The sequence below is a fragment of the Nuphar pumila genome, chromosome 1 (genome assembly GCF_984573655.1).
Source record: "Nuphar pumila chromosome 1, dmNupPumi1.hap1.1, whole genome shotgun sequence".
NCBI classification, from domain to species: domain Eukaryota; kingdom Viridiplantae; phylum Streptophyta; class Magnoliopsida; order Nymphaeales; family Nymphaeaceae; genus Nuphar; species Nuphar pumila.
Genome location: NC_143249.1, coordinates 32,764,858 through 32,785,456, shown reverse-complemented (window position 1 = coordinate 32,785,456; position 20,599 = coordinate 32,764,858). Strand labels below are relative to the sequence as shown.

Sequence of the window (20,599 nt, the reverse complement as noted above, 5' to 3'; positions counted from 1 at the left end):
TGTTGAAATTGAAGAAATGTCCAAATCCGATGGATTCAGTAAAGAATATATAATGGGATTAATAATTGGATTCAGAACCATTTTAGAGTTCTACATCCAAATCTGAATACGAAACCACCACCCGAATCCAAATACATTTGATTGCTAGTAGTTTGTTCATGAATCCAAAACTAATGCAGGATCTCACTATTATTTTAGGTTTAGTAATACTTAGATCTGAACCAAATCCGACCCATTCGTGCCTTATGAAACTGTTCTCAACAACTTTGCTAGTGGCATACGTCTTGGGGGTAAGGGTGTCAATGAGTTGGGTTTGACCCATACCTGACCCGTACCAAACCCTATAGGGTCAGCGTTGGTGATAAATAAGAAGGCCGGATTAGTATCCGGGTGCGACCTGAAGGGTACAATTAATATATAGAGCCAGGTATGGTTTGTAAAATTTCATACCACACCGTGGCTCGACCCGAGTTCCAATTAAGATCCATAACTTTTCAATGTAAAAATGATAGAAAAACATTATTTTAATTATCGGATATGGTCTTGGGGTAACATTATTGACACTATTGGCGACCCTATCAGAGTTACTAGACATCAGACCCGATTAATCAGATTCGGTAGCTAAATTTAGATCCGGTTAACAATCGGATCCGAACTCTGTATTGAATTTTGCATTAGAATCTGAGTTCCAATTTGACTAAGATCCAAATCGGATTAGAAAGGGCTTATATATATATATATAAGCTCTTTGACGAGTAATAAACATATTTTATATCATAGTGTAGAGGGCTAAAGCATTTGTTTGCAAATAAGAAGCTTAAGAGTTCAGATCCTATTGTTTACAGCTTTGAAACAATTATTTATTCTATAAATGGGTTAGTTTGAGCTTAATATAGTAGGTCTAGAGGCCCAATTCTACCATTTTTCAAAAAAAAAAAAAAAATTGCTTAACTAAGCTTGCCATAATTAGCTCAAGCTTGGCTTGGCTCACCACAAAAGCAAGCAAAGCTTGAACACCCTCTATTATGTTTGTTTGGCTCACTTAGTAAACTATATTAACATGGTCAATTTGGTAGGAATCATAACTTGGATCATATTTTTTAATAAAAAAAACATGACTTGGTCTAGTCTTTGAAAAATATTTGTATATATATTTTGTACAACTTTATTACTACTTGAAGATGGATGATCATTGGCAACCTTGTGCAAAATATTGATATATGTATATATTTTTTAATGACATGAATGTGCAGTTCTATACACGTCATTTATAGATTTGTTTCATACTTGTCACTGTGGGGGTCGCCGGTGCGGCCCGTGGGAGGGTTGTCAAGGTGTTGAGTTGGAGGTCCACAGCTTAAGAGGTGGGCCGCGTAAGTCAGGGTTGTCGTCGGGCCTCACCCGGGGTTTTCCTTCGCTTTGAGGGTTAGTAATCAAAAAAATATTTGTTTCATACTTTGTTATACTTAAAAAAAAAAAAACTCAAAAAATAAGAAAGAATAAAAGTTAGCATCGTGCACACCATATACATGTTGAGAGCAATTTTTCTAATGAGAATCAGTTAGGGGTTAAGGCACCCTCCCTTTTGTTGCCAAAAAATAAATGAGAGGGTGCCTTAGCTACTAGACGGGCAGTCAAGGTTCAATTCCCATGGCATTGCCTGTCTAGGCAAGCCAACACGCAGCATAGGCCACCAGGACAGGAGTCCTAGCCTCGGAGTTTTACGCTGCTGACAAGATGACCGTAGGTATGACAGGTTGAGCCAATGCGGCCAGGTCTTCGTGCCGAGTGCGGTCTCTTTACATTATAAATAAATAAATAAAGCAGTTAACCAATCAATTTATGTAAAAATAGAATAATTATCTTAAATAGCCTCAAGGGGGGGACTAAGTGTAAATTCATCATACGTTAGGTATTCATGTAAATCACATTTTTTTTTTAATAAAACTTAACAAAAAAATTGCTGCAAAAAAATTTGTGCTAAACGGTCAAATGGTTCTTTACTCCACACATAGTTTGTAAAAATTATGTTCGTGGGGCACATGTGAGAAGATTCAGTGATCAGGGCAAAACCACCAGGGAGGAGTAGGGATGTCAATGGGTGGGATGTAACCTCATATCCGACCCGAATCTCAATCCGGAAAGTCGGATTCTAGCTAAATTTGGATCCGATAAAAAACAGATTCAGATTCAATGTTAATTTTTTATTGAAATCCAAATCCAAATCCGATTAAGTATAAATATCGGGTTCTGGACTAGTCAGATCCGGATTCAGTTTTGTCTTTTTCCCATCTGACTCCGAATCCAATTAGGTCAAATCCAATAAGTTGGACTCGGTAATGCCTATATCCGACCCGTTGACATCCCTAAGGGGGAGCCATGTAGTAGCTGACCCTCCTATAAAAAAAGGGGGAGCCCTCCCCTATCAAAGAGGGAGGCCCAGTAAGTGTTCGGCTCCGAACACAGAACCACGCCTCTAGGTACATGGTCTGAACCTCATGGATAGGATGGACTCACCCAGCCTGACTTCGAATTCCCGGGTGGACATCCCTTTCGTAAGGTAAAGCAGAAGCTTCGTTCCTTGGGAGATGAGGGGATGCCTACAGAGATTTAGGCTGAATGGATCCCGACCGTTGACCAGCATAACCAGGCCTCCAATCTATGTAATAAAAAAAAGTTGCCTAAAAAACAAAAGAAACAAGTTTTTTAAATGTAAAAAAATGCAATCTGATCAGATTTTAATCCAAACCTGAGATAATTATCTTAAAATACCGACCCAAATCCAAAAATAATTAAGTCCATCCAAATGCACATTCAAATCTTAAGGATTCGAATATGAAAAAACATGTTGGGTTTGAATCAAAGCTCCAGCTATCTCTGATCCACCTGCAACCAAAGTCAAAGTGGTCTCAAATGGGATTGGATTGTAACCAACCTATATTAATTTCCACCTGATCATAAACAGTTGGATCCATACAAATGTGGATCAACCACAAAATGACCTATGTCCGACCCATTGCTAACCTTAAATTAAAGATATCTGTTGATATTCATGGTTTCCATTCATCAAGCAGATAGTACTGAAATCTCACCCATATCCAACTTGCACTCGATTATCACAAATATATGGATTTGGATACGGGGTAATGTTTGCTACCCTCTTTGGTAAGGAATCCTTTAATGAAAAATGTAATATTTTTTTATTTTTTTGTGTGTCTGATCATCCAAATGTGATCTAAATATTAAGTTTAGTAGAAACTAAATATTAAGTTTAGTTAAAAGATTTTAAAAAATCAATGGCCCACAAGGTTTTGATATTTCATGGCACCTAAATTGGTTTCTAGCATTTGGACCGTGATGAATCCATCCATGAGGTCTGATTGGATCAAAACAACATGTGCCTATGTGTTCTAGAGACATTTGTACCTCATGTTGTCTTTTTTTTTCTTTTGAGAAATTGGACCTCATATTGTCATGACCAAATACCAACCCATATTAGAAAATGCGGGTTTTCAACAAAAATATCAGGAAAGTATCGACATATATAAATTTATAAAATGTTAAAGTACATATAAAATACAAAATAATATGAAATATCAAAAAACATTTTTATTGTGTTAACAATATCGATAAATCATCATATCTTTTAAATAACACGTTTTTGGCAAATATTTTATATATTAAAAATATCGTAATATCATGTAAACATGGATAAACTCCAACATGAACCATATCGGACCCGTTGTCAACCCTAAACTAAAGATCTCTCTCTCTCTCTCTCTGACTCTCTCTCCCCAAAACCAAATTGTTGTTGGCTCTCCGATCTCTGTGAACTCCCAAAGTCCCAAAAGAAATCTGAAGGAATGTGGAGGAGACTATCACCCACATTCCGCCTCTTCATCAATTCCTCTGCTTCCTCTTCTTCTTCTTCTTCTTTTTGTTCATTGAAGTTTAGAGCAGAAACCAGCATCATACCGGCGACCAACAATGGAATCCCTTCCTCTTCGCCGATACCCACTATCCCAAATCCTTTTGGAGGTGGATTTAGGGCCTACAGCAGCCTCCTGAGCCTCAACGATCTCAGGGACAACAAAGGGTCAAGAAAGAAGAAGACGAGGAAGGGCAGAGGGATAGGGTCGGGGAAGGGGAAGACGGCGGGCAGGGGGCACAAGGGACAGAAGGCGAGGGGGACGATGAAGTTCGGGTTCGAAGGCGGGCAGACGCCGCTGCGGAGGAGGCTGCCCAAGAGGGGATTCAAGAACCCGTTCAGCTTGACGTTTCAGGCACGGCCTTTCCCCTCCCTTCCCTTCTTGGTGTGAATTTTTCGTTTTTTAGCTATGTTCCTCGTTGGTTTTCGAATTTTTTCATACGTTATAGATTTTACCTATTCGGCGTTCTGCTCAAAGGTGCCATCTTTGGTTTTCTTTTGTCATGGATTCCTTCGTTTTCTAGCTTTTTTTAGTTGAGATGCTTCATTTTGAATATTCTTGGCTTAGAGATAGTAGTTGCTTTTATGGGATGGGTTGAGTGTTTTCAGTCTTGATTGTTGCAATGGAGGCACGTTGTGGCCACTTCATTCTTTTGTGTTTGCTTGCTCGTTTAGTTTTTTTCTTGTATATTCTCTGAGTGATCTATAGCTTTGGAGATTTATAGAAATGGATCATTGCGAGATTGGGTCCACAAGGAATAGTGGCTTCTTGAATCAGGAAGATGGATAAAAAACACTTTTGTTCTATGATCCAACTCTATCTTGCATAAAATATTATAGCCTCTTTTGTACTGAAGAGTCCTACATAATATACGACATTCATCTGTAAGATTGTAACTACTTCTATTTTAGTTATGGAAATTATCTTATCTAGATCAAAATTTTAACATTCTGTTGGGTGTAGCGCACAGAAGCTAGGGATAATAGTGATAAAAATTGGAAAAGGAAGTGCGGTTAGGCTGGTGATCTCATGGGAATAGGAATATCCCATAGAGAGATTTTTGTGATGTATATTTTCTGCTTACTTGATCTTCTAAGGGATTTTCCTTTCTTGTGACAATAAAAGTGCAATCTACATTGCCAGCAACCAACCTTTCATAAACGGACAAAACACATTGAGATGGACTGCCGTTATGTTTGCGACAAATTTCTAAAGGGCACTATTGAACTTCTGAATGTTACGTCAGATTATCAACTTGCAGACTTCTTCACCAAAACGTTGTCGTCTCCCTGTTTCTCCTTCTAGGCAATTTTTCGGTGATCTCACCGTCAATTTGAGGGAGGATGTTAATATATATATATATATAGTTTAACTTTATTAGGTTTGTACATATATATACATATTTATATGTATATATATTTTATTTTTTTGTATATTATTGTAATTGGTTATACCCATTAGGGGTATTTTGGTCTTTCCAGTCTTTGTAATAGGCTGTACCCATTATGGGTACATTTGTCTTTTATTTTCTTTTTCTTTTTCCCTTTTTGAAAGGGCTATTTGGTCTTTTGACAAAAAATAGCTGTTGGGAGCTCCCAACAGCTCTATGAGAGCCCTTCTCTTGTATATAAGGGGGATCTCCCCTTCTCTCAATTCATGTTTGTTTCAAGCATTTCAATATAAATTATTCTTTATATTTTGTGTGTTCTCTCTCTCTCTCTAATACTCTTTGTGAGTTGTTTGTGCTAGCCCTTGTGGCTTATTGTATTTTGCCCATTAGAGGCTTTTGTGTAAGTAGGTTTTTTATATTGTCAAGGAGGATGAAAAACTTGGACATATGAAAAGATATTGTTGAAGCTTAGATGACAAAGGTAACAATTCCAACAACAATCACAACTGTGGAAATGAAGTAATGAGAAGTGTGATGTCATCTACACAATATCGGCGTGCCACTTTGCGGATCATGACCTTTTAGATTGGTGGACAGATTCAGGTGCAACTCGACATATTGCCAAAAGTAAAGATGGTATGGTGGACATGCAAGAATACCAGCATGAATAGCATCGTGTTTATATGGGCAATAACACCTATTGTGATGTCTTAGGTGTTGAATCCTATAAACTTGATGTACTAGGCAACATCGTATTATGATCAATGTTCTATTTGTTCCGTTCATGAGATGAAATCAGGTGTTCATTTCAGCCCTGGTCAGAAATGATTTTGAAGTCAAATTCTTTGAGAAAAAGGTTACATTTGAACTCTTTATTTAGTTTTATTTTCAATAAGTATTGTCATAGACAAGCTTTATGAATTAATGTTGATGGTTTTACTCATCAATGTTAATATTGTATTTTATTTGAATGTATGAAAAATGTGATTTTTTTTTTGTATAGGATGACTTTTTCTTATGCAAATTTAATGGCTAAATGTGTTGATTATTATGGTTATTTATATGTTTGACCACTTTGATGATTAGTGGGAGCAATAAATTGATGTGTATTATTGTGGATGAAAAGTGGTCTAGATGAATATAATTGATTGGTAAAGGACAAGAAAACATCCCCTTATGTTAAATGTGTTTTTTTTTTCTTTTATTGTGAATTTGCCGGTACTAGGATAATATTATTGAAATATTTGCAAATTTATTTAAAGGGACAGGAGGAAAATAATTTTAATTTGGTTTTTTCGGAAAGCATGAATGTGATAAGTATGATGTTTTAACATTTTTGTTAAGAAAATTTGGAAACATGCCACATAGCTCAGAATATATATTTTTTGCATGCATTATTATTTTTTATCATTTGGAGAAATCACTTCACTAAATGTTTGAAGCTAAAAATATCAACAGCGGTTAATAAAATTAGAGTTGAGAACTCCATGAGAATTGGAGTCGATACCTCCATGTGAATCGGAGTTAAGAACTGTGTGATTAGCCATGTTAGGATGAATTTTTATCTTCCTAATATTAATGATCTCTTAATGATAATCTGGTTCTGATAGCCTCATAATCAGATTTGAATTTGAAAGTTCTAAATAATGGGAGCTAACCACTATATTGTGATTCGACCCACATGGGAGATTTTTGGTCATAGGATGTAGGGCAATGTGACCATGGAGCCTTATCCATGGTCCGCACAGAAAAAAAAAGTAGCGCTCTTATCTTTAACCATGTGGGCTAGCCAGACCTACTAATTTGCCAAAGTTTACTTCAAGTTTAATTAAGTTTTTATCCTAACTTTTTTTTAAGGTTTATCTCTTGCATTTACCTATTCATTATACATTTTTCTTGTTTAATTTAGTTAGATGAGGCTGGTTGTTTGAATGATGAGAAAAATAGGGATGGGTCATTTCACCTGGGATTATGGTTAGCCAAAGAGAGGAGGATGACTATATAAAGAGAAAAACCTCTTAGAAGATTGAAGCAAGCAGAAAAATATACAGTACAAAAGCTCTCTTTGAGGCAATTCCAATTCCCAAGAGATGAACAGCCTAACTGCACTTCCTTTCCCGGTTTTTATCACCATTTACCTTAGCTTCCGTTGTGCTGCATCCAACATAGAGGCCTCTTGAATCTGCAAGAAGGAGAAAAAATACATTTATTCTATAATCCAACTCTAGTGAAGAGTCCTGTATAATATAAGAAATTCATCTGCAAGACTGTAACTACTTCTAATTTTAATTAGGAAACTATCTTATCTAGATCAAAATCAATCCTAAACTTAGACAAAATAAAACCAAGATGTGTTGAAACTCTTGATTATCCCTAGCAGTACCCTATCCTAATTGATCATAAGATTCTTCAATCCGGTTCCTTGATTCATCATACATTAATTCTTTGGGTACCGGTTTGCCTCTGGTGTCTACATACAGTTAACAAGTCCCTTCTTGTTTGTCTTGCCTTTTCTTTTCTAGGTAGGTGAAGTTCTAAGCCCTTTGATGAACGGTTGTGGCAATGAGTACTAAAGTACTATCTTCTCTAGCTCGTTAAAATATGTTGTGGTGAGATTGAGTTTTATTCATTGGTTGGAACATGGTTGGGGTTGGACATCATGGTGATGCGGCTGGTGACTCCCCTTAGGATCAAACAGGATTATTGCTAAACAGAAGCTAATGCTATTAGTGATAATATTAATAATGAATAAATAGATAACAGAAACATGGTGAGCTATAGAGTTAACTTATAGTTTAGTTTTTAGGAAAATTTTAAATACTCTTCCTTATATATTTATAGTGTCATTTGGTTGTCCAATAATCTGTTCATTTGCTTAGAGTTGTTAGGCATGATTAACATGGAAGATCTACCATTGAATTTGAAACTAGAAGTGAGGAGCTAATGTACAAGTTCTCTTTATATTTATCAATATTATTTGCATAAGGTGGTTGAGTTTCTCCAGTAGTGCAAATTGGTACTCAGTTTGAGCTCTTGAAGCTAAATCTGGTTACCTTCCTCACCTTTTCTTGGTTGTTTTCTTTGATCAAGTTGAGAGTAAGTCATTCCATGGGAGGCTTGAGTTTGCAAAAAGCATGGATGTTACATTAAGATTCAAGAACCAATCTAGGAAATATCAACTAGAAAAAATGAAGCAATTAACAGTAAATTCCACCTAGTAATCCTATAGGAACATCAGTTGATATGAAGCCGGATGTCACAAGCAGCAAGTTCACTTGTTATGAAGAATGTCATGACAATCTGTATAATGAACACATGCACCAAAAAATAGTTTGGCACTTCATTAAAATGATGGAAATTTGACAAAGGCAACATGTCGTTCGTTATATATCACAAATTCATTTTAAAATTATTGGAGTAAAATATGAAGTTTAGATTATCCTATTTTCAATAGCTGTATTAAGTTCACTGTTGGATAATTTAAGTTGATACAACTATTTTATAAGACTTTGTGATTTAGCTTGAAAGAAAGTATGATCATCCTTTTCTTTTTTTGCCTTAAATATCATCCTACTGTTATTTGTTATGCAAGGTGGTCTCATCTTGAATAAAGCAGCTTAAGATTCATTTCTGAGTAAGGCTTGGCAAAAATGTGCTTCCAAACTATTGATCTAGATTCTAGTTGCATATTTTCTTTCTTGATGCTTTGATTTGGCCTTTGCCTGTGCTGAAACCATGCTTCTTGTAAGGAAAGCAAATACTATATATATAGTTGATGCTGTTTATGTGAGTTAAACTAGTGTACATGTGCTATTACATTTACATGGATTGACCAAGTACTGTGATCTCAATAGTGATATAGTCTAATACTCAGTATCCACTCTCTTAAAGATAATTAATCAATTGGTTGTGGAACTCCCTACAGTGATATTCTTTCGTTCTTCATTGGATTACAGCAGTATACCTCGCTGTAATGAGCAGGTTTCACTATCCTTTACCTTGTTTCTGTCCTATGTTTGATCCTTATACTGTGTCTTATGCCTTGAAGTCTCCTTTTGTACTGCATTCTTTTTTATCAGTCCTCTTTTCTTTTTGTGCCTAATCTGATTTTTCTTTCTAATTTATTTTCGAGGAGAAAAGGACATAATGGGTCACATTTCTGTGCACTATTTACATCACTATTTTTTTAATTGCTCACATTATCATTATTGTCTGTATCATTGAAAACTTCCGCTCAAATCAATGCTCATATTTGACATAAAAATCTGTTCACTGTTCAATCTTTTTCTTCTTTTTCTCTATTTAATGTTTTTTGTTTTTTGATCCATCCTTCGAAATGATGCTTTCACTAGGTTATCATCTTGGAATGGACCTATCACTGAGTAGCATATGCAGGACCGAGTGATGTTATCAAGATTATTAGGATTATGTGCTTGCACCATGTTGTGTGTCCTGCAACTACATCTATTGTTGTCTGAATTTTTAATGAGGGCTGCATCTTATGAGTAGAAGAATTAGTACTAAGAGTTGTGTGCAACTGTGGATGACTAGTGTCATAACCGAACCATGAGGAAGCTTAGTAGCTCAATAATCATAATTTGGGTCTAGTCATGTGAATCATTTTCCATATGTGGTAATGGAGCTGGGCTCTATGTTTCTGTTTTCCGTGTCAACTTGGTGAAACATGGGCCCAAATTGTCAATCTTTTGTTGTCTGCCAACTTGGGCTTGTCACTGCTTTATCTATCTGGTTATCAGAAGATTCCATAGTTCCAGATTACTTCTCTGTTTATTTTGTGCATTCATCTTACAGGAGGCTGAATTATGTTGTGGTTTCTTGCCTTATATTTACGGCAGACATTTCTAATATGGTTTATTTTTCTTCTGCTCTAAGAACAGCCAGTGGGCTTGGGAAAGATTGCATATCTAATAAATGCTGGCAAGATAGACTCCTCAGAATTGATAACAATTAAAACGCTGAAGGTATGGATGCTCCCTCTCTTAACTTTCTGCATCAAATTTATTGTCTGGAAAGCTAGGTCACAAAGATACGCACATACAAGGATGTGTGATGTGGGTTTAACTCGCAAGTTCAATTTTTTTTTTTGGGAAAACAGGACATGAGGACATGAAATTTTTTAATAAAAACTGTTTTTGTTTTTAATATAAAATATGTTTTTTATTGAAAATGTTAAAAAATGTTAAAAAACATTAAAAAATATCAAAATAATATTAGAATAAAGACTGTACGTTTCAGTGTCTGTATCTGCATGTCCATGTGTGTCATCAGGGACACTGCCAAAAATGCCATGTCCCTGTGACATAGGTAGATAATATACATCTAAATATCTGCACATGCAGGATACTGGTGCCATCGGCAAGCAAATTAAAGATGGTGTAAGATTGATGGGACGTGGTGCTGAACAGATCAAGTGGCCAATTCATCTTGAGGTTAGCAGATTTAAACGACTGAGCCTTCAACTCTCTATAATTGAGAAATATACACAACATTTTAGATATCTGAGTGGGAAAATTAACTGATGATCTGTTAAAATGATGAACATGTCAATGACATGGGTTTAATGAAAGTACAAATGCTCAAATTTGTTCAGCATGATTTTCATTCAGAATGGATTAGAGCTTTGCCCTCCTCTTTGTAATGAAGCAAGCGGAAATACAATAGAAAACCCACCAAGGGCTAACAAGAATACAATAAAGAGTGCACAAGCACTAGTCCACCAAGGGACAATACAATTACCAAATGAGAACAATCACAAAAGCACAAGTGCACACAAGAGCCACTATTATGGGCAAGCACAACACATAAAATAAATAAATATTTTTCACTTGGAAAATGCTTAGAAAAGCTTAAGCAATACGAGGAGGAGAGTGCCTTTAAATAGGCACAAGAGGACCCAAATGGGCTGATCCAACTAGTCATTGGACCAGCCCCAACGACTATAAATATATAGCCGTTGGGAGCAGTCCAACAACTAGTTGGACTGACCCAAAAGCTATAAAGTACAATAATAAAAAATAAAAATAAAAAGCAATAAAAACTATTTTCCGTGTCAGCCACTAGTGGGTCGACACCTATTACACATGTCAATAGACTGAAATACCCCTGATAGGTATTTCAGTTTATATATATATATATATATATATATATATATATATATATATATATATATATACACACACACACACACTTTGTTTACACTCTTTGGGTTGGGGCCTGAAATGCCATCATTTGTGGTGGGATTCATGGCATATGACTAGGGGTCTCAGTTCGGATCGAACAGGGGCTATCACCCGGCTTCACTATTACTACCTGCTACTTTTGTTGATCACGTTTTTTTTTTTTTTTGTCATTTGGGCAGATTACTGATTATGTCGGATTACACCTTGCTTTTTGAAACTCATTTCTATATATTGGTTCCAAGTACATTTAACTGCACAAAATTTTATTTAATGTATCCTACTCTGTTCTTTAGCTTAACGTCAGAAGTTGAAAACCGTTACTTTAATTCATGGGCATGCATGCACATGCACACGTTTATCAAAGTTATTTTCTACTTATAGTTTCCCTGTTCCAGATCATTGAAAATCAAAATTCTCAATTTAAAGCATGACCTGGTAACAGAAAAAGTTGCCATCTAAAGATACTATAGTTTAATGTGCTGATAGAAACTCTGTATTATGAGTATTTGAATGATCAATCATGATAAAATCAAGGTACCATCCTTTTAGAAATGGACAACACTTGGGGTAACTGAGTTGCTAGAGTGTCTTGCTTGTTTTCTTATTATATGCAATGCATTCAGGTATCAAGGGTGACAGCTAGGGCAAAGGAAGCAGTAGAAGCAACAGGCGGGTCGGTGAGGAGGGTTTACTACAACAAGTTGGGCTTGCGCGCATTGCTCAAGCCAGAGTGGTTTGAGAAGAAGGGAAGGCTGTTACCAAGACCAGCAAGACCGCCACCCAAACAGCGTGATAAAGTCGATAGCATTGGCCGATTACCTGCCCCAACCAAGCCAATTCCGTTTGAATCGGAGGTAGAATCTGGTTCCACACCAGTGTCATCATAGTCTCATTCAACCATTAGCTTCTTATTGTTCTCAATTCAAGCAAGGAAAGGGTTGTAGGTCTTTTTGTGTTTTGGTCAACAGTGGTTCAAATTTTGTTGTAGCTTTGCTATGATAATGTTCTGATTACATGGAGGCTGCATTTGTTCATTTCTCTATGATAATGTTCTGATTACATGAAACTGCAGTTCTCTCTCTCTCTCTCTCCCTTTTCAAGAGGACAAATGGAGCAATTCAGGTGAGATTCAATAAATATAGATACTTTTCACACCCACACAAAACTCGGCTGGAGGCTTGTCTGGAGTCCATTAGACAGGGTTCAATCCTTCCTGCACCAGGGACATACCGAGAAAGTACTAGGTAGTTGACACACCCATCTCAATGCTGGTAATGGTAACCCACCAAACCAACAGCTTTAATGTGCTGTTATGGCCAAAATCTGGATTTTGCCGATAAATTGTACATTTTCTTTCTCTCGGTTTTGCTGATGAAAACATAAATATTGGGATAAAACCGTAAAATATTAATTTAAAGGATTATAACGGTGATACTTTCAATATATGACGATATATTAAATGTGTAAAACAGGTGGCAGAAATTTGTTTGTTTTTGCAATTTAGTGACAAATATCACAATATTTCCTACTGTGGTGGGGGACAAAGTCTTGGCTCAATATGGTGCAACTCTGCTAATCCTACTATCATGTTTCTATGTGTGTGCGAGAGAGAGAGAGAGGCTATATATTTGGGGATGGATAGCAACTTGGTTTCAGTGATGCAAAATCTGGTACCATTGTTGGGTTTTATTGGCTCATGTATTTACTGTTTTTTTTTTTTACATTTACACAGAGAAACTGCCCACAGGATTGGAGACCTAATTGTGCTGGCTCTACCTGCTGTACTTACTTTGCTGTCCTAGCAGCATAAAACTCGGTGGGCTTACCCCTTGCCCTCAGGGAGTTGCCATGCTTGGGCTTGCACAAGGGGTGACACCCATGGCATTTGAACCTAGACCACCTGCCTAGCAACCTAGGTCCCATCCCACTACGCCACCTTTTGGGGCACTCTTGTTTTTAATTGAAAGCAAAAAAGAAATCAAAATGATGGTATGCTTTATCTGGTATCATTGCTTTAGTTGACCCTTTTTTTTCCTTCAAAGGTCAAAAAAAGGGTTTGCTTTCTATCTGGATCTGTCTAACATATGATAGAAATCCAGTAATCAAGAACTGTGTGATAACAAATATGGCAACAAATAAGATGCAATCTATAAGTATTAATGGAGAGGAAAAGAAAGGTGACGTGAGATAAGTGCAGAGTGGAATCTGGATTGTCAGTGTCCTATCTAAGGGAAGGCTTTTTCTTGTTCCGATCTGGTGCCTATCACCTAGCTTTTAAGGGTAGAAACAGGTCGGCTATGGTTTCTGCATTATGGTAGATCCAAATCCAAAATTTAAGCAGAATCCTAGTCTGGATCCAATACGTATTAGACGCAGTAAAGTTAAATCCCAATCCAAATCTTATATGGTAGCATCTGCACCAGTAAAAGAGATTGAAAACAAGAGCTTTACATGTAAAAACCACAAATTCGTTGAATTTGATTTGAAACTGGAGATAGATCCAATGCAAAATGTTGATCCAATATTTAAAATGAAGTCGATGATACAAGTCCGAATCCAATCCAAATGCACATGCAGGTGTTTGAAACCCTTGGAATTCAGATTCTCAGATCTGAGCTAGCATGGGACTTGTTGATGTCGCGCAGCCCCCACATGAGCAGCTGATATTATATAAGGGATTCATAATCCTAATATAAGGCTCGGTTTGGAAGCCGGTGAGAGATGTACAAATACTGGATTCCAATGGAAGTGGTTTTCAAGGGAGTTGTGGATACCTCTATTGTTTGGAAGCACTAGTAAATGATTCAGACTTTCAACTCCTGCTTCCTTGAATGTTTGGATACCAACTTAACATGGAATTTGAATTAGCAAAGAATATGGATATAGTCGGATCAGAGCTAATGGACAAAAATTCGGATCCAGTTCATGACATGTGAGTCTCACAATAGAATCATGAAAAAAATAAAAAGTACCAACAATATTTGTGATTGTGGTTTGAACTCATAACCTGACTCATCCTGGGTTAAGCTGCCGCTGGTCAATATCTACTATCCACCATCCTGTAGGAGATGCAATCTAGCAGGATTCATGCATGGAAGCCCAATCAACTAGAGCCATTGACTAAACATGCTTAATATTTAGGCCCTAGATGGTTATGCAGCAAGCCTGAATGTGGGTCCAAATGAACCCAGGCCTAACCTTACATAGCCTGTGCCAACACACAGTTGGATCAATCAACGGTGGTCTGATTGTGGAATAAACTCAACTATTTGAGCTAATTTTCTAAATGGGTGTGAATCTTTGAAGGCGTTCCTACAGGTTGACCAAGGATTTCAACTATTTAAGCCAATTTTCTAAATGAGTGTGAATCTTTGAAGGCGTTCCTACAGGTTGACCTGAGGTTCAAAGCATGAATCCATTGAAAATAAGATGAGAGAAAATCGTTAACCGCGGTTTGGACATATTCGGCGAAGGCCTAATGATGCTCCAGTTAGAAGGATGGACAAATGAAAAAATATATTAATCAAAAGAGGTCGAGGTAGGCCTAAGAAGACTTGGATGGGGATGATAGAAAATAATATGAATGCTTTGAACCTCACCAAGGACATGGCATTGGATAGAAATGATTGAAGGAGAAGGATTCATGTGGAGAACCCAGAATGATTTTCTTTTTTGGTTTATATCGCCGACCCCAATTGTTTTGGGATGAAGGCATAGTTGTTGTTGTATGCATAACAATAGAGTGGATATTGACATTTGACAACACCCACTAAGGCAATCTGATCCAATCCAATATATATGGGTATAGAACCTAGCCATTTTCAATGTTTGTCCAACATTTGACAACACCCACTAAGGCAATCTGATCCAATCCAAAGAAGAGTTCAAATTTATATTATATACTGTTAGGGGTGTCAATGAGTGGGGTTTGGTTCAGACCCAGGACTTGGACCAGATTTTCAGGTATGGTATCGAGTCCGGACCCCAGTTTAATCGGGTCTACTATAAGAAAAAACATACCCAGATCCAATAAGAACTACATGAACCAAACCCGAACCATACCCTCTAATACCATATTTTTTTATCATTTTTACATTTAAAAATTGTGGGTCTTAATCGGAACTTGGGTCCGGGTCTGGTATAAAATTTTACAAACTATACCCGGGTCCATGTATTAATCAGATATTCAGGTCCAGACCCGGGTCTTAATCGGGTTTTCTTATTTATCACCATACCCGGACCTTATAGGGTTTGGTTCGGGTCTGGGTAAACCAGGCCCGTTGACACCCCTATATACTGTACATAACCAGACCCAGACCTGATCGGACTTGGACCAGAGCAGGTCAGACCCAGACCCACCAGTAAGGTTATCGTCCTATTAGGACAATAAATTAGTCAATAATTTTTCCATCAGAAAAAATTGAAATTTTGTTCTTTTGAAACGATAATTTTTCCATCAGAAAAAATTGAAATTTTGTTCTTTTGATAAAGGAAAATATAGAAAATGAATAAAATAAAGAGTCGTGATTCCCTTAAAAGTAGAGAAGCAAAAAAATTGTTTTTCCTTTTTTTTTCAGTATTGAGCTTTTAAAAAAGGGAAAATAGGGGCCCACTTCTTCATTGGCTTTTTCGGCTCGTCTTAGCTCATATGGCTAACACGGCTTGGCTTGGCTCGGCTGTCTATGATTCTATGCGACCAAGTTTTGAAAAGCATGTTGGCAATTGGTCAATGTATTATGTATACAGTCACATAGACGAAAAATAGTTAGAAAAGGACGATAATGGGGTTTGACTTTTCAAATTTATAATATTAACCTTGTTTTATAAACCAAAAAAATTTATCAAACGCTTGGATAAACCTAATTAAGTAACTTGATTACAATTAACCGTTGAAATTAGTCATAGAACATAAATGTATATTCCCTTCTCTATGAGCATCTGGCAGGAATGCTGATCTTAAGTGGGGCATTTGGATATTCATCCAAAAATATATTCATATAAAAAAAATGGGGTATTTGGATTATGACTTTGGACTACAGTACCCGGGAAGTTATTTTTTGGATATGGATCTAAAAAAATTGCTCAGATTGGATTTGGGTTTGTGTGATTGGACTTTTAGGAATTTATATTTGGATCTGATTCAAAATTTTCTATCTGATTTGTATTTGCATCCACGTGAAATTTGTTTGCCATTTTATTAAATCCAGTACCACTACATAATAATTGGATCTGGATTCAACTGTTATACATTGGATCTAATTCAGATCTAGATTCATATTTGGATCTGCTGCCAAAAAAGTAGACTTCGATTGGGGTGTACCATTATTATAAGTTTGAATGGAAAATTTCAGGTCCAGATCACCAACTTATGCGTGTAGTGATCTGAAGGTTCAACCTTTGCATAAGATACAACCAAGCTCATTCTCACCGATCAAAGTGGCCTAAGGGAATCACATGATTGAGACCAAAATTATTGAATTCTCGTGTTTCTATAAGTTGTGATTATGTTCATGAGATCCAATCTTTCTCTGAAATTGTAAACGCTGCAGATCATGAACTTGGTTTTGTTTCATGCTGTCACAAAGAAAAGTGCACGATCCGTAAATCTTAAATTTTTTTGGAGAGAAATCCGTAAACCGAGCTTGCAATTTTTCTAAAAAATAGGACACGAGGACACTAATTTATTTCATTATTTAATTGGCTATTTTTTGTCGATTTCTTAATATATAAAAAATATATTTAGTACTGATTTGATAGTAAAAGTTTATTACAAATGTTTAAAAATAATAAAATATTGTATATGTGTGTCATGAGCATGTCACCTCTCGTATCATGTTACTGCAAAAAATGGTGCATCCATGTGACATAGATTTCCTATTACTCATAATCCTTTCTTCAAGTTTGAAGTGCACTAGTAAGCCCCACCCGAGGGTTCTTCGCCTCGGCGAGGGTTCCTCATCATAAAAAAAAGTACACTAAAAGGTCGATTGTCTTATCGGAAACTAATCATAGAAGTTGCATAATGGCATAGTAAAACTACACCCACCCATGTTGCCTGACTGGTAGTGGAGCTGGAGAGAGGTGTTGACCCCTTCCTCCTAAGTTCGACTCCCACTGGGTGTGCCGGTGTCTTTTATTGATGGGTGTTAGAGAATGTAACCATACACATGGAGAGCACATGTTAATGTGGTTCAGCTGTCCAGCCTACATCCACAGGAAAAAATAGCCACTCTGTCTCAGATTCTATTTACCCGTTGGTGGTTACACGATATATAAAAAACTAGCAACAACAATAATAGCAATTGCTCGAGATAGACAATATTTTCATTTAGAGAAAACAAAAAATAACTCATGACACGATAATCTTGTATAATGCAGTTGCCTATGTTGGCTTCATATTTTTTGAAAACTGAATCCTTACCATAACAACATTTGTTGATGGACACCTCAAAACTGCATAGTGATTTGCTAAAGAACACCGTAAATCGCATAGCGATTTGTTGAAGGCAACAATCTCCCCCTCAAGTTGGTGCGCAGATATCCATCAAGTCTAACTTGAAACTTAGTTTGAGATGATTTTCACGACTTAGGGATTTAGTAAAAATGTCTGTTAACTGCTTTTTACTGCTGACATATGACATGAATACTTCTTTAGCTTGAATCTTCTCTCTAACAAGATGGCAGTCAACTTCTATATGTTTGGTTCTCTCATGGAAAACTGGATTCGCTCCAATGTATATTGCAGTCATGTTGTCACACTTGAGTTCCATCGGTTGAGGGTTTTTGATACCCATATCAAGGATGAGAGCCTTGATCCAAATGAGCTCACATGTACATACTGCCATGGCTCGATACTTAGTCTCAGCACTGGATCTCGCAACAACAGACTGTTTTTTGCTCCTTCAGGTGACAAGATTTCCACCAAGAAAAGAATAGAAGCCTATTGTTGATCTTCTATCATTCGGGTCTCCTGCCCAATCTGCATTAGTAAAACCAATTATGTCAAGACTACTATTTCTCTTCATTAGAACTCTTTTGCCAGGAGTCCCTTTAAGATAACGAAGAATTTTGTGAGCAGCTTCAATATGACTGGAACGAGGTTGATATATAAACTGACCAATCACACTCACAACATATGTAATATCAGGACGTGTAATAATCAAATATATTAACTTTCCCACAAGCCTTTGAAAACTCTCGATGTTGGCAACAATATCTCCTTCATTTTTCTTTAGTTTGCAGTTAGTTTCCAAGGGTGTTTCTGTAGCTTTATCACCAATCAAGCCAGTATCTTTGAGAAGATTTAATATATACTTTCTCTGACACAGGAAAAGGCCTTTGTTGGAATGAGCAACTTCTATGCCAAGAAAATACCTTAATTTTCCAAAGCCTTTAATTTCAAATTTGGCATTAAGAATTTCTTTGTTTTTCTGCATCATAGCCTTATTATCTCCTGTCACAATCATATCATCAATATATACAAGCAAGATAACAGTGCCTTGTGAAAAATTATGCACAAACATGGTATAGTCAGTTGTACTTCGCTTAAAACCAATTTTGATAAGAACCTCACTGAGCTTGGCAAACCAGGCTCGAGGAGATTGCTTCAGACCGTAAATAGATTTCTAAAGTTTGCACACTTTCCCATGATCACATTTATACCTAGGAGGAGGATCCATATACACTTCTTCTTCTAACTCTTCATGTAAAAAAGCATTTTTTGCATCCAGTTGGAAGATGCTCCACTGCTTATTAGTAGCAATAGACAAAAGAATGCGGATTGAACTCATTTTTGCAACGGGCGTAAAAGTTTTTGTAAAGTCAATACCCTCTTTCTGAGTGTATCTCTTTACTACCAGTCTGACCTTGTACCTTTCTATAGAGCCATCACTATTGAATTTAATGCTATATATCCATCGACATCCCATAGTTTTCTTACCTTTAGACAATTCAACTAACATCCAAGTATTGTTTTTTAGTAACGCTTTTAGTTCTTCATCCATAGTCGATTTCTACTTAGGATCTTCAAGCGCTTCTTTATGACTTGAAGGTTCTTGATGGGCATAGGTCTTGGCAAGTAAGTTTGATAAGACACAGACAGTTTTGAGAGTTCAAATTGATATTTTATTGAATGGGTTTTAGGAATCTTGATAGTACAATAGGAGTAATAATCTCTCAGTTTGACAAGAGGCCTAGTGGGACGGGATGACTTTCTCAAATTATCGATCTCTTGATCGATATGAGTCTCAGGTACATTCTGACTTGAGTTAATACTGATCACGAGATTCGTAGGTATAGTATTTTCGTCCGACATGGGTGAGGACTCAAAATATTGGTCTGGTGGGCCAATTTCATCATTAGGACTAGACGAGATAGGTCCGGATTCAATAAACGGATCGGGTATTGGTAAAAAAGAGATGAACATATCCAGTTGGTTCTCCCCCTCAGTAGGATACTAGAAATAGGGTTCCTTCTAAAAAAAATCACGTCCCTTGACACATAAAGCCTTTTTGAGATGGGATCAAAACATTTAAACCCCTTTTTTATTAAAGAATATCCAACAAACACGCACTTCATGACTCTTTTCTCAAGCTTGTTACAAAATTTGTCTTGTATATGCACAATGCACTTATACCCAAAAACTTTCAATTGATTGATGAAAATTTTTTTATTTCTCAAATTTTCAATAGGGATCTCATTCTCCAGACTAGCACTTGGAATTCGGTTTATGATGTAGCAAGCAGTAGCTATGGCATCAACTCAATATTGTTGGGGAATGTTCATATGGAACATAAGAGGCCTTGCCACATTAAGTAAGTGACGATTTTTGCTCTCGGCAACCTCATTTTGTTACAGAGTTCCGACACAAGTAGTTTGAGACATTATACCTTGCTTAGACATGAAATTACCAAGAACTTCATTGATATACTCTCCTCCATTATCAGATCTCAGACATTTAATCTTGTGATCATATTGAGTACACACAAGATTATAAATTTTTTTTAAAAACTTTGGTCACTTCATGTTTATGTTTTAGGAAATACACCCAAGTGACCCGAGATCTATCTTCAATAAATATG

General features: G+C 36.6%; 1 protein-coding gene across 2 annotated transcripts; it reads left to right on the top strand.

The window, feature by feature from the left end:
- The first annotated feature begins 3,780 nt into the window (after positions 1-3,780).
- Positions 3,781-12,585, top strand: LOC149848612 (uncharacterized). Of its 2 annotated transcripts, XM_090011918.1 has the most exons (4): positions 3,781-4,283; positions 10,218-10,301; positions 10,680-10,769; positions 12,143-12,585. In XM_090011918.1, the coding sequence occupies exons 1-4, from the start codon at positions 3,864-3,866 to the stop codon at positions 12,404-12,406; spliced, it is 858 nt and encodes a 285-aa protein (XP_089868044.1). In that variant the 5' UTR covers positions 3,781-3,863; the 3' UTR covers positions 12,407-12,585. The 2 variants fall into 2 exon arrangements, with proteins under 2 accessions (XP_089868044.1, XP_089868053.1); XM_090011927.1 differs by lacking the exon at positions 10,680-10,769.
- The last annotated feature ends 8,014 nt before the right edge of the window (positions 12,586-20,599 follow it).